Source organism: Lissotriton vulgaris, chromosome 11 (assembly GCF_964263255.1).
Source record: "Lissotriton vulgaris chromosome 11, aLisVul1.2, whole genome shotgun sequence".
Classification (NCBI taxonomy): Eukaryota; Metazoa; Chordata; class Amphibia; order Caudata; family Salamandridae; genus Lissotriton; species Lissotriton vulgaris.
Window position 1 is genome coordinate 997,466,233 of NC_141699.1, and position 13,448 is coordinate 997,479,680.

Below are 13,448 nucleotides of genomic sequence, written 5' to 3' on the forward strand. Positions count from 1 at the left end.
CCTGGGCACAGTAAACATTTGTAAACCAGCATTTAAATCCTTATTGTTGTAGATGTGGTCATTTGTAAGACACAAATAAGGTTCTCTGGCTATTTTTTGCCAAGATTTCATTATTGTGTGAAGGAAATAAAGTATAGCTGTGAATTGAAGGTGTTTCGACTTTACGATTGGCACATATTGGTCACGAGGTAATGTAGATGATCATAGGGAGAGTAATTGAATAAGATGGTAACGATCTAGAAAGACATCACGGAGAAGAAATCCAGTTGGGGGAGAAGTGGGATTAAACAGAGTAGTGTAGATGGGTATAGAGGGCATTAAAATTGATAGGTTGTGTTCCACAGATTTTCTCAGATGCTTTATTCATGATGTGATATTTGCAGTTTCTAATAGAACCAAATAATGGTTATTTTGCAGTGTATCGATGATCGATCACTAAGGACGTATTGGATGGGAACTGACATTTCTTTTCAAAGCAGGTCCCATATTGCCAACCAGCTGACAATGTAGTTTCATGGTTTTAGTAAATAGGCTTGAGTGATGTAGGTCAAGCACTCATTGCTGCATTGACGATGGAATGAGAAGAGTGCTTTTCTTGTATGGTCATTTTAGTATAATTATAGTGGTTCGCCTCTTAGTTTCAGTTGTTTGTGTAGTGCTCTTGTTGCTTGATCGATGTTGAGCTACACACTTCCAAGGTGGCAACTCCTATTAAGTCATGGTGTCAGCTTGCACAAATGGACTTTCCTGGAAGCTGATTCCACTCTTATTGTAGTCGCGCTGTTGCAGCATGCTGCTAATGTAGTAAGCATGAGTTGCTACATATATTCATATGACTGTTTTTAACTGTATATCATGATGTTATTGTATGTAGAATATGTTTTATGCTGTTTTTTATCAATAGGCGAAATAAAGTGGTTTTGACTGACATTTTTGAGTTGCCACATTACTGGAAATAGTTTGGTTATCTAGTGCGGAGTATGACACATGGTTGGTCGTTTTTAGGTTTTGCCTAGCGGAAGCTGCGCTCTGCGCAGCTTTTCCGCGCAGGCGAAATCCTGTTGAGAACTGTAGTGTGGCTTTTGTTCGGCCCTCGTCCTTGATTGGCTGGCTCCGTAAACGGAGCCTTGCCATTGGACGAGGGGCCTGTCCGTCAATGCCGGACCAGACACGGGGGCGTTCCCGACATTCTTTGGCTTTTGCCGACGTCACGGGACGCCGGGAACGCCCCCGTGTCTGGTCCGGCATTGCCGGCACTACTGCGTCTCTTCTCCTCCGTCGCCGGCCTCCAGTCTCCTCCTCCCCGATTGCATTGCCCCGTGACTGGCCGGCCGGCCAATCCTAGCGCGGCCGGCCGGAAGTGCCCGCCCCCCCGCAGCCCGGGGAAGAAGGAGAGGAAGACGGCAAGCACTATGGCGGCGCCCGCGGGGAGACCGGAGAAGTGCCTCTCCAACCTGCCGCTCTGTCTGGGCTGCCCAGCCTGTCGCTGCTTGCTCCCGTCCCCGTTCCCGCCCCTTCCCCCGCCCAGCCACGCAGAGCACCGGCCGCCCGCTCTCTGTCCCCACCGCAGGCCCGGAAGTGGGGCGCGGGGCAGCCGGGTCCGTGTTTCCGTTGGCCCTGCTGAAGATCCCAGACCCCCCCAGTTCAGCCCGCCGACGTTGCCGAAGCTGGTGAGAAGCATGGAGTGGGGCGCGGGGCAGCCGGGTCCGTGTTTCCGTTGGCCCTGCTGACGATCCCAGACCCCCCCCAGTTCAGCCCGCCGACGTTGCCGAAGCTGGTCAGAGGCATGGAGTGGGGCGCGGGGCAGCCGGGTCCGTGTTTCCGTTGGCCCTGCTGAAGATCCCAGACCCCCCCCCCCCAGTTCAGCCCGCCGACGGCCCTGCTATCACCCCCCTCTTTAAATCCCATCTTTTCTTTGAAAAGAGACCACTCTCCGGACCCTTCTGTCCCGAAGACGACGATGGGGACTCGGGTTCCCTAACACGGCGAGAGAGGATTAAAAACATTAATATAAAGGGGGAAATATAGATATTGTTTTTAAAATCCCCCAAACCAAAAAGGATGGCAAACTCGACTGGGAAACCTCAAGAGTACCAGCGGAGGAAAGGGCAAGCTTTCCTGGACGAGCTGAGGCAGTTCCACCACAGCAGAGGGTGAGAAGACCCATTTAGCCATAAACCTATAAGACACGGGGGTGGTGGAGGGGTCGCTTTGCCAGGGGTCCGGTATCGCCGGCCTCATCTGTCGGATCTCTCTAACAATCTCTTTGTGCACAGGTCCCGGTTTTGAAAGCTGCCGGCTGTGGCGGGCAGGGAGCTGGACCTGCATGCTCTCTAGACCCGGGTCACTACCCTGGGAGGCTTCTCTAAGGTGAGCGGGGGGCCACGCCGGCAAACTTCCTTCTCCTCCTGTCAAACACTTTTTGGATTTCCCTCGCTGCTGCTCTGGACTGCGTCCGGGTAGAGAGGGGCGAATAAGGTCCTTTGCGGAGAGAGGCCTGAGGTGTCCCAGAGCCTGCCAATATCGCTCCATGTACTATTCAAAAGCAGTTGATTTTGAGTTTCCTGGCTTAGGCAATTGTCATTGTAGGTAGCTAGATAGTTTGGGCAATGTATAGCAAAGAAGTCCTTCATTCGGCTATGACGGGTGAGAGGAGACTGGGTAGCCCAGGGATGGCCTGTGTTCATAAGTATACAAATGTACAATCTATTTCGTACTCACGGGTGCAGCCGATGGATCCCCCCCCCCCCTCCTGAGAATGTTAACTGGCAACTTGCTGCTCTGCCGTTTGGGAAGCGGCAGGGTGAGCGCGAGGAGGCAGGAGAGACGTTACGTCACTAAATAGGGTGTTTTGTGTGTGTAGGATCGCGATCCCGGCAGGGAGACTCTAAGTAACGTCACAAGAGAGTACGTGCACTAACCCAGGGAGGTGTTGGAATCTTTTATGCACAGGACTGTCCCGTCTAACCCGCCGGAAGTACTTGCCAGCAGCACAGGTCACCCGAGCGTTACTTTTTGAAGCGGACTGTTTGCTCTGCAGCTGAGCGAAGGTAAGTGTAGATGTGAGTTAGGTGATGGGGCTTTCATCTGCACAGGGTCATTGGGGAAGGTACGCCGGCAGCTGGCAACACTCGTGTAGCGCGATGTCTTTCGGAGGGTCTATTGATGTCACTCGCTCAATTTACAAACGTTAGCGGAGGCAGGCAAAAGTGCAATTGTTACCACTACGATTCACCTGCTCAACAAGATACCTGCGGTGTAAGTGGCTGCGGTGACCGTTTGTACAGCAGAAATTCCCTGCCTCACCACTGACCGGCCACTCAGACACCATGCACCCCGTGGCTCCTAATGAGGGGTTGAAGTGGGAGTATTTATTTGTTTAATGTAAACACAGTCGTGAGGTGAGCGTTTTTAAAGGGGCGGGGGGAGTGAGCATGAAATAAACATTTCATTTTTAAAAGACAGTTTATATACACGCTTTTTGTAGTTTTAAATTTGGAAAAATGAAAGATGTAACTTACCTTTTTATAAGTTACTTTTTGAGGCAGGCAACAACCACAGTAGATTGAGAACTTTCATACGGCCATTGCGAATGTTGGCATTGATTTTATATAGTGTGGACATGGCCTGGAGGTATCAGAGCACTTTACAAGAAAACAGTCCCCAAACAGTTGTATGAGCACATTACAGATACAACCTAGGAAGGATTACAAGCAGGTGATCTACAGTACGTGGGTTATAGGCGGTATGCGACTACAGTTCCAAACAATCCATACAGGAGTAAATGTGGGATCCAATAATGGAAAAAATGGAAGGATATATTTTTTAGAGCTACCGGACAGGCTTCAGACACAGAGAATTGCCTCTGGTTTCAGGGATCCAAGCACTGCTTCCCTGGTCTTATAGGGACTGGTTACAGTTATGAAGTACTGGCGTTGGTTTCAAGGATCCCTGTGCTGTTTTCCCAGGCCAGCTGTTTGCTGCCCTCTCCCAGCCTGCCCTCTCCCAGCCTGCCCTCTCCCAGCCTGCCCTCTCCCAGCCTGCCCTCTCCCAGCCTGCCCTCTCCCAGCCTGCCCTCTCCCAGCCTGCCCTCTCGCAGCCTGCCCTCTCGCAGCCTGCCCTCTCGCAGCCTGCCCTCTCGCAGCCTGTCCTCTCGCAGCCTGTCCTCTCGCGGCCTGCCCACTCCCAGCCTGTTCTCTCCTAGCCTGTCCCCTCCCTGCCCTTTCCCAGCCTGTCCTTTCCCAGCCTGTCCACTTCCAGCCTGCCCTTTCCCAGCCTGTCCTCTCCCAGCCTGTCCACTTCCAGCCTGCCCTCTCCCAACCTGCCCTCTCCCAACCTGCCCTCTCCCAGCCTGTCCTCTCACAGCCTGTCCTCTCGCAGCCTGTCCTCTCGCAGTCTGTCCTCTCGCAGCCTATCCTCTCGCAGCCTGTCCTCTCCCGGCCTGCCCACTCCCAGCCTGTTCTCTCCCTGCCCTTTCCAAGCCTGTCCTTTCCCAGCCTGTCCACTTCCAGCCTGCCCTTTCCCAGCCTGTCCTCTCCCAGCCTGTCCACTTCCAGCCTGCCCTCTCCCAACCTGCCCTCTCCCAGCCTGTCCCCTCCCTGCCCTCTCCCAGCCTGCCCTCTCCCAGCTTGTCCCCTCCCTCTCCCAGCCTGCCCTCTCCCAGCCTGTCTCCTCCCTGCCCTCTCCCAGCCTGTCCTCTCCCTGCCTGTTGTCGTGTCCCGGCGGCAGCAGGCAGGAGCGTGCACTGCGTCCCCGAAGTAACAGCCCTAAACCAAGCAAGATGTACGCCCCCCCTCCCACCAATCCCTGTTAGGTAGTGGAAACTGTCCAAACTGGGGTGCAGACAGCCCCTCTCACCTTTCGGCCTGGTACCACTGCACCAACCGCACTACTTCCCTACTGACCGTTCTCCACTTCAGCCCTGTCTAAATTACAATTCATGCTTGTGACCCTTTTGCCTGCTTGTGCTTGTTTTCATGACCCTGTTGCCTGCTTGTGCCTCTGTGTGCCCATGTTGCCTGCTTGTGCCTCTGTGTGCCCCTGTTGCCTGCTTGTGCCTCCGTGTGCCCCTGTTGCCTGCTTGTGCCTCCGTGTGCCCCTGTTGCCTGCTTGTGCCTCCGTGTGCCCCTGTTGCCTGCTGGTGCCTCCTTGTGCCCCTGTTGCCTGCTTGTGCCTCAGTTTTCGTGCCCCTGTTGCCTGCTTGTGCCTGTTTTCGTGCCCCTGTTGCCTGCTTGTGCCTGTTTTCGTGCCCCTGTTGCCTGCTTGTGCCTGTTTTCGTGCCCCTGTTGCCTGCTTGTGCTTCCGTGTGCCCCTGTTGCCTGCTTGTGCCTCCGTGTGCCCCTGTTGCCTGCTTGTGCCTCCGTGTGCCCCTGTTGCCTGCTTGTGCCTCCGTGTGCCCCTGTTGCCTGCTTGTGCCTCCGTTTTCGTGCCCCTGTTGCCTGCTTGTGCCTCCCTTTTCGTGCCCCTGTTGCGTGTGCCCCTGTTGCCTGCTTGTGCCTCTGTGTGCCCCTGTTGCCTGCTTGTGCCTCTGTGTGCCCCTGTTGTCTGCTTGTGCCTCTGTGTGCCCCTGTTGCCTGCTTGTGCCTCCGTGTGCCCCTGTTGCCTGCTTGTGCTGTGTGGGTGTGTGTGGAGGGCTCTGTGTGGCTGTGTGTGTAGGAAGCTTTGTGTGGCTGTGTGTGTGGGGGGCTCTGTGTGGCTGTGTGTGTGGGGGGCTCTGTGTGGCTGTGTGTGTGGGGGGCTCTGTGTGGCTGTGTGTGGGGGGCTCTGTGTGGGGGTGTGTGTGGGGTGGCTCTGTGTGTGTTTGTGTGTGTCATTTGCGAGAGATAAAGCTAGTGGCATTGTAAATGACAATGCCATTTATTTATGTTAAAAAAAACATAAATAAAAATAATGTCAAGAGCAATGCTAATTGCTCTAACTTTAACAAAGGCAAAACCATTGCATTGTAAATGCTTGTTCAGATTCTGAGGTCTCTAAACACCCACCTAGGTCTGTGATTTAAGATGTCGGGCTTCATGCTACAGCATCATACCTCCAAAGGTTGCTCCTTTCTGCAGTCCACTTGACTGGAAGTGCTCACAGTGAGAGCGAGATGTAAACCCTATGATCGCTTGGATAACAACCAACAGTGTGAAACGCAACCATCTAGATAATCTACCTTGTGCTACAAACTACATAGAGTTTCAGGGAGTTTTCAATAGAAAGGGTAAGTTTAGGAGCGGGAGAACTGAAAGATGTGAAAATGAGAGGTAGGGCAGAACCTGGGACAACTACCTAAGCTAGGCCAAAACCCTACGAATTCCAAGGAATTTATTGTAAACTTTGGACCTGTAAAAATATTCATGGCCAGATTGATAGTTTGTAGTCTTGTATGATACATTCTAAAATGTCACGGGGCCAAGGTTCAAATGTTCATGTTTAAATTTCCTGTGTGCAGAAATAGAATTTTGTTTGAATGCATGGTTTGTTCTGCAAAACAGAATGGCGAGTTACCACTGTGCAAGAAGCAACTGTCAGAACAACAGATGGATGAGTGCAGGTTTGTAAAATAAATGTGCAACCCTTAGTTACTGCACACCTACATCGAATCCCTTGGCAGACTCCAAATATGTCCAAACATCAAAATAAAGACTGAGTGCATGATTTATAAACCTAATAATTACCGGGTCCACCATTCTTCTCTGGAATCTGCCACTACTGCATACTGCACCAGTGGTTGGAGGTCCAGGAATGGAAGAGTGGAAGTAGAGTTGATCTGTATTTTAGCTTTAGATTTTTTAGGCTTGGGCAGGCCTTGTTAATGCAGCTTAGATTTTGCTTAAAATTACAAATGTGTTGATAAGGCCATCTCGCTCACTTACAAAAAGTTAATTAATAACCTCCCAGGTACACTCGGGCCACTGCAGGAAAAGTGGGAATCTGATTTGGGTTTGCTAGAAGATGACGATTGGAGCGAGGCCTTACAGTGCCCCAGGGAAGTGGCGATTCGGGCAAGATTTCGTCTGGTACAGCTTCGTATACTCCATAGGTCTTACACCCCACGCACGGTGCAATTTAAAATGGGATACGCGACATCACGCTTTTGCCTTAGAGGGTGCAGGTATGAGGGTACATTATTCCACATCCTCTGGGATTGCCCCAAAAATCGCTTCTACTGGGTCAGGTTGAAAGACGTAATGGAGGAGGTGGTTGGGGCAGAGGTACCACTGGAGGCCAGGTGGCATATATTAGGAGTCACGGGAGAGGTAACATGGCCCAAGGGAGAAAAGGTGTGGTTGGCTTTTGCGAGTATGGTGGCTAAGAGAAATATCGCACGTCTCTGGGGGAGTGACCTACTACCAACAATAGAAGATTGGGAGCGGGACTTGGACTGGTGCCAAAGGGCGGAGAGGGTCATCGATAACAGTAGGGGCTGCCCTAAAAAATGGGAAAAGATTTGGCGGGCCTGGAGAAGGTACAGGGGAGAGTGGATGGACGCCGCGGAGGATGAGTAGAGATGCCCTGCCAAGTCTGGCGTCGCCCGTAATATGTTTGTGTTCCCTCCTTACAGGGAGGCTATGGTTTTCGGCTCGGCTTCGGGCCGCATTTCTAGAATAGGGGTGGGGGAGGAGGGGGAGTCAGGAGGGTGGGGGGGGTAGTTGGGCAGGGGACGGACTGAAGACCGGAGGTAGGCTAGAGGGTACACTGCACTGGTGGTGGATCATCCCGATTCTTGTCGATGATTGCAATGTTGTGCTTTAACACTGTAAGCTAATTCTGCTCTTCCACTGCTCCTGAGTGTGTATTATGATGGAATTGTTTTGCTTTCAATAAAAATATGTGAAAAAAATGTGGAAAAAAAATTACAAATGTGAAATCAATGCATTTGAAAATAGTTTTTACACTGGAAAGTGAGGACAGTTATATAATGGAGTAGACTCATTACTGCTCCACTCCTTTAAAAAACTGATGACATTAACATACCTGCTCTGAGATGTATTAAAGGTGTTTAGGGCCATAATTTCAACCGCCGCCTCTGGTTTTGCTGGTTTTGCCCTTTTTCTCTCCATGGCCTGCAGCTCAAACAGGCTGACAGGTCATTGTAGTCTAGAATGCTCGTTGGTTGGCAGTTAGTTTGGAGGAAAACTTCTCTACCACGGTATATCAAATCTCCAACTCCATGCAGAAATCTTGGCATAAGTCAAGCTATAAACCCACACTCTTCTAGCCCAACAGAATATACAGAGTAGCATGCTACCAGTGCACTCCGAGCTTTGTCAGAGGTATGAAGCACTATACAAGAAAAATGAAGGCATTTTCTGGTGGACTGTAAACTCCAAAAGAGGGTAAAAATTGACGAAAGTGTATTCAGAAAGTCGCTAGGCTCCTTTAAGATGGCTGTGTTGTAGCATCCATTACATTTACCAAGCTGTGCCTGAGGTCTAGTCGTACAGACTACAGTGTTTCAGATCAATTGCTTAAGTAGATGGGAGAACCCTAAAAATGTATTTTGGTGTGCTTCTACATACCCTGTCCTTTATTGTAGGTAAAGCTTTATCTTATGAAGTTTTCATCGACTGGTCGGTACCCTGCATTGGAGAATCTAAATCTACGACCCAAGTGGTTGTACAAAATGAGGACTCTGAACTAAATCCATGCCTACCCTCCACAAAGAGCATGAGAATATCCCCTTTGTGCTTGTTCTGGTAAAACTAAGTATGGTCTTTAAGGGCAGGTGAGCGATGACGTGGGATCAAAGCTGATTGGCTTGGTTCCCTGAGGCACAGCGAAGATTTAAAGCAGCGTTGCAAGGTCAGAACATAGTATTATATTCTGGACACCGACATTGGTAAACCATTTACTAAACAATAAAAAACATTGCCTGCCCCTTCTTTCTAACCAAGTGTCCTGCTCTCCAGATGCACAAAAACCGTAATCTGTTTTGCCTTCAAAGCCCGATCTCTTACATGGCCTTCTCAAAGCCCAGCGTTTTGAACATTCACTTTGTTAAATGTGTCCCATTACATCTTCTTGTTTTTTAGAGAAGAAGAAGCACTTTGAAATGAAGAGAAAATTTCACTATAATGAAGGACTGAACATTAAACTAGCTAGACAACTTATTGCAACAGAATTAGTGGGAGAGGAAGAAGATGAGGATGAAGACGAGGAGATGCAAGATGTTACAGATTTGGAAGGTACAGGTGTAGATGCAAATAATTGTAAATAATTAACCACATAAATCAGCTGTACTATATGTTCCTATAGCTATCACTTTGTTTTTGTGGCGGAGGAAGCAATGCTGTATATGTGCCCAGCAAAAGAATCTCTATCCTCAAAAAACTCTTTTACCCATTGACCTGTATCTTGTGAGGATGCTGTTGCAGAGGATGAAAGATTTGCACTTGCTATTAATCTGGGTCGCTGGTCGAAAGATGAAGGGGTGACATTTGATTTTAGTATGCGCATTGAATGCATTTGATGAATACTGTGAATCATAATGACATGAGGTCACGGACCACGAATACTGTCCACCCTTGACGTGATGGTTCAGTCTCCCAGGACTTTATTCATAGAGGATATATGCATACCAGAGCTCAACTGAGGAGTGCAAATAACTGCATTTACCAGGAATAGCCCATATCTTGTTCACATGTGCTTTACATCTTAAATGTAGTTTGCTTACAGAAAATTCAGTCAACACTGAAATTTCACCTTGAACACATTTGGTCCCTGGCGCTTTGTTTGTTGGTGCCCTGGGCCTAGGAAAAGTTGAATACTTACACATTTGAATGTTTGTGTGTATCCTCAAACATTCATCAGTGTTTTCTGACCCAAAAAGTGCATGCAGATTTACTCTGGTCACGGGCAGGGGATAGGAGTACATACATTTTCAAGGTGGGAATATATATGAATCTTCCTCACAATTTATGGGTATACAGATGAAGAGGCTCTTTACATGGGAGGAAAATGATGTGCCTTGTATGCTTGTAATGATGTAATACAAAATTAATTTACAACTTTTTTCCCCATGGAAAATTTCTTTCTCCGTTTAAAAGAAAAGAATTGTGAAAATGTTCTTTTGCATTACGTTTTTAAATGAACACTTCTTCCAGTGCTTTGGAATGCTGTCCTAGTAGATAAATCACTTAAATACAAGAGTGTGCAGTTCCTTTGAAAAAGACAGGAAAAAATTACGAATTGGAAAATAGGTTTTGAGGTCAATGGAATAAGCTCCAATAGGAGCAGGTGCCCTCATACACCCCGGAAAGTGTCATGCTTCATCATCTGGGAATGCTCCTCGTCGGGCCGGCGCTGCAGTGCCAGACGGGTACCAGCGAATGGGCTCTTTTCCGGATGTCTTTTAAGTTTGCCATATGATGAATGTAGGTCGTGAGAAATGTGTAGTGTGGTGGAAGGAAGTGATTTAAAATAGGTCTAGTGATGCTGATTTGAGGAGTCTTTACTGGTGAAGCTCACTGACCTAATTAAAAACTGTCCTGCTCATATTGGATTCAATGGTCCTAAGGAGCAATTGTGATCATTTGCTTGAAACGTGAGGTCAACATGTTTCTTGCCTAGTCCGCTAGGGATCTAATGGCAATTCATCAGGACCGAAATAATGTAACCTACACTACTTATCTGACTGATTCATCAATGTCCGGTAAGTATTCAAGTAATCATTCACACGATAAATAACAAAGCGTTGTGCTTTGTTCTTAACCTGTGAGAATTACACTGACTCTAATACGGGTCAGGTCGCAAAACAAGATCTAACGGTGCTTTGTTATTATTTGTGTAACTGATTACTTGAATAGCATGCCCAGATGATGAAGCATGACACCTTTTGGGGGGATGTGAGTGCACTTGCTCCCATTGGAGCTTATTCCACTGACCTTTAACCTACTGTTTTCAAATTCGTAATTTTTTTCTATCTTTTTCTAAGGAAATGCACACTCTTATATTTAAGTTATGACTAAAGGAAGCATGAGTGCTGGACCTAGCTTAAAGCTCCTGGTTCCTCTTGTTTGAAGAATAGTAGAGACGTCCCCAGAACACTCTTTCGAGTACTTTGAGGGTTCTTAAAAAGTCAGTACATTTTCTCCATAATCCACATGTGCAAATTGTAGATTGTCTTGTCCACATTTTATAATCTGGGCAAAGAGTGAAAGCTTAACAAACATTTATCTGCCTAAGAAGTGCACAACTTTTTCAAAATAATAATGTGCCTTTCCTACCTCTGTGCCACTCTCCTCACCTATATATATGCCCTCTCTCTCCCTGTTAACAGAAACATTTGCATACAGACACATAAAAATGCACCTGCATGTCTAGAGTTAGCTCTGTTGGTTTTGATTGTAAATATGTCTATCCGTTTTATAAAATTTGCACTGGTGTGTATAAATGTCAGGAATAAATATGCATGTGTTTATTTTTCCCACAGTTCAAGGCGATAACGGACAAATGCAAAGCAGCGAGACCGACTTATAGAGATGGATCATCTAACTCCGCCCCCACATGCGAAAGTTATTTATAGTGAGAGAAGTGCACCACTAAATAGTCTGACAAACTTATAAGTATTGAGAAGCATATCCGTCGTACTACTCTCCTGCCAAAACTTTATTTTCTTTAGAGATTTCGAAAAGAGGCAGAAGAGATGTGCCTCGTTGTTCTTTTTTTTCACGTGCCTAGGTTATTAACACAGGTTTTTATCCACTGTCGGCTCTAGATGAAAAGCCGAGATGCACAATGTACTCAAAAACCTTGTGTGCTTAAGAGCAACCATGTACAGTATACTTTTTTTCAATTCTCATTTGTGTTTAACAAACTTACATCAAGTTGCGGAAAGGGCACCAACTAACAATACAAAGCCAACCAAAGGGGAGAGACCTACTTGTATGCAAAGATACTTGTTGGGAGATGTACCGACAAAGACATCTGAGAAGTACACTTTGTGAATTGCAAGTCCTACAAACCTGTGTTCCTGCATGTGTGTTTAGGAATACAGTTGAATATTTTTAAAGTAGTTTGCAGAAGCAAGTAATAATGAACTACTGTTGCACTGAGTTTTACAAGAGTTGTTTTTTCTTTAAAAACTGAATGTTCTAAGGCCTGATTTAAGACAGGTTTGGTGTTTTCAGGTCTTTCTTTCCCCATTGTGGGGACGGGTTTTGAAAGTTCTGAATTCTGGTAAATTCTTACCACGCAGTGGTCTGTGTGTTTGGTGCCCCTATGAGAATGGAATTCGCCAAAGACCCCGTCTGTTTGTCCTATTCTCTGTCAACATTAGATCCTCAAAAATGGTCTAACACTCGTTGCAGTATGTTAGGGGACATTTTAATGGCTGAACATAAAAAGTTTACCAGCAATACTAAAAACCTTGCATCCATAGGAAGCCCCAAGGTGACCAAAACTAAAATCTGTCAAGATTATCCTGTTTTTACAAGTGTGTCATTGACCTTAACTGACAACAATTTTTTGGGAAAGAAAAGGCATGAGAAATTTGCATCAACTTCTTATTTTTAATTCAATCCTGTCACCCAAACTTCACAGGAAATGATCCAGGATATAACACGAACATATGAGAAGGCGACTAATAAGAATATTATGTGAAATCCATTAGGTCTGCAACGCCTGCCCTTATTATTATTAGGGAATACTGGTGTCTGAAGTGTAAGGCTGCTGTCATGCGGAGTCTTGTGCATGATGTCTTTCTAAAGACATAGTGGAATCCCCGCCCCTAAAGTTGTGGTCTGAACTGTTGGGACAGTAGAATATTTCATTACAGGTTGGTGCCTTTGAAATGTCCATGAAGCTGAGTGGTTGTGTCTTGTATTGAACATTCTCCAATTTCGCCATTGGCCAGTTGGACTCTAACCCATGACTCCCCTTTTTTCCCTAAAGTATGGATGCTGCTCCTTATGTATTGTGTTAATCCCTCCATTCTACACACTTTTATTTGATTGTTGTGTTGAACATCTGTACAATTTTATGCTCAATTACTGTATATTGGAAGCCTCAATAAAATAATGAAAAAGTGAATTCCCAATCAATTTAAAAATGATTTTTCACTACAAAGGTTAAGTAGCCGAAGCACACAGTGCCTGCCATTTTGAAGGATGCGTAAAAATGATGCACTTGTTATTTCTGCTGTTTAATTCCTCATGTACATAACCGGCATAGACGATAAAACAAGCTGGGCCTCCTTTCCCCTCCCATAAAGCCTACTCAGATCGTCGTAATTGAATGCATCTTTGATATGACTAGACCCTTAGGATTACATACTTGTCTGGGCTCCACTTTTGAGAAGCTTCTTCCAAGGTACTGGCGAGCAACCAGTAGCTCCCCGATGTACCCACTGGAGAACCCTGTGTTACAGCAACAGTCTGTGAAGGTTGGTCTGACATCTCCCCTGCCTCTTCACTTGCGACAGAAGAACATGAAATCACTGTTCTCGCTTTTGTTTGGAAAAA

The 13,448-nt window shown here is 47.0% G+C and overlaps 1 protein-coding gene across 1 annotated transcript in view; it reads left to right on the plus strand.

Annotated features, from left to right (window-relative positions):
* The window catches only part of PPP1R2 (protein phosphatase 1 regulatory inhibitor subunit 2), a 122,250-nt gene extending 109,233 nt beyond the window's left edge, over window positions 1–13,017 (plus strand). Inside the window, exons 5-6 of the mRNA XM_086944276.1 lie at window positions 9,021–9,173; window positions 11,420–13,017. Of these exons, the coding sequence (XP_086800402.1) occupies window positions 9,021–9,173; window positions 11,420–11,466 (200 nt within the window). The 3' untranslated portion in view covers window positions 11,467–13,017. The remainder of the gene's footprint in view (window positions 1–9,020; window positions 9,174–11,419) is intronic.
* The last annotated feature ends 431 nt before the right edge of the window (window positions 13,018–13,448 follow it).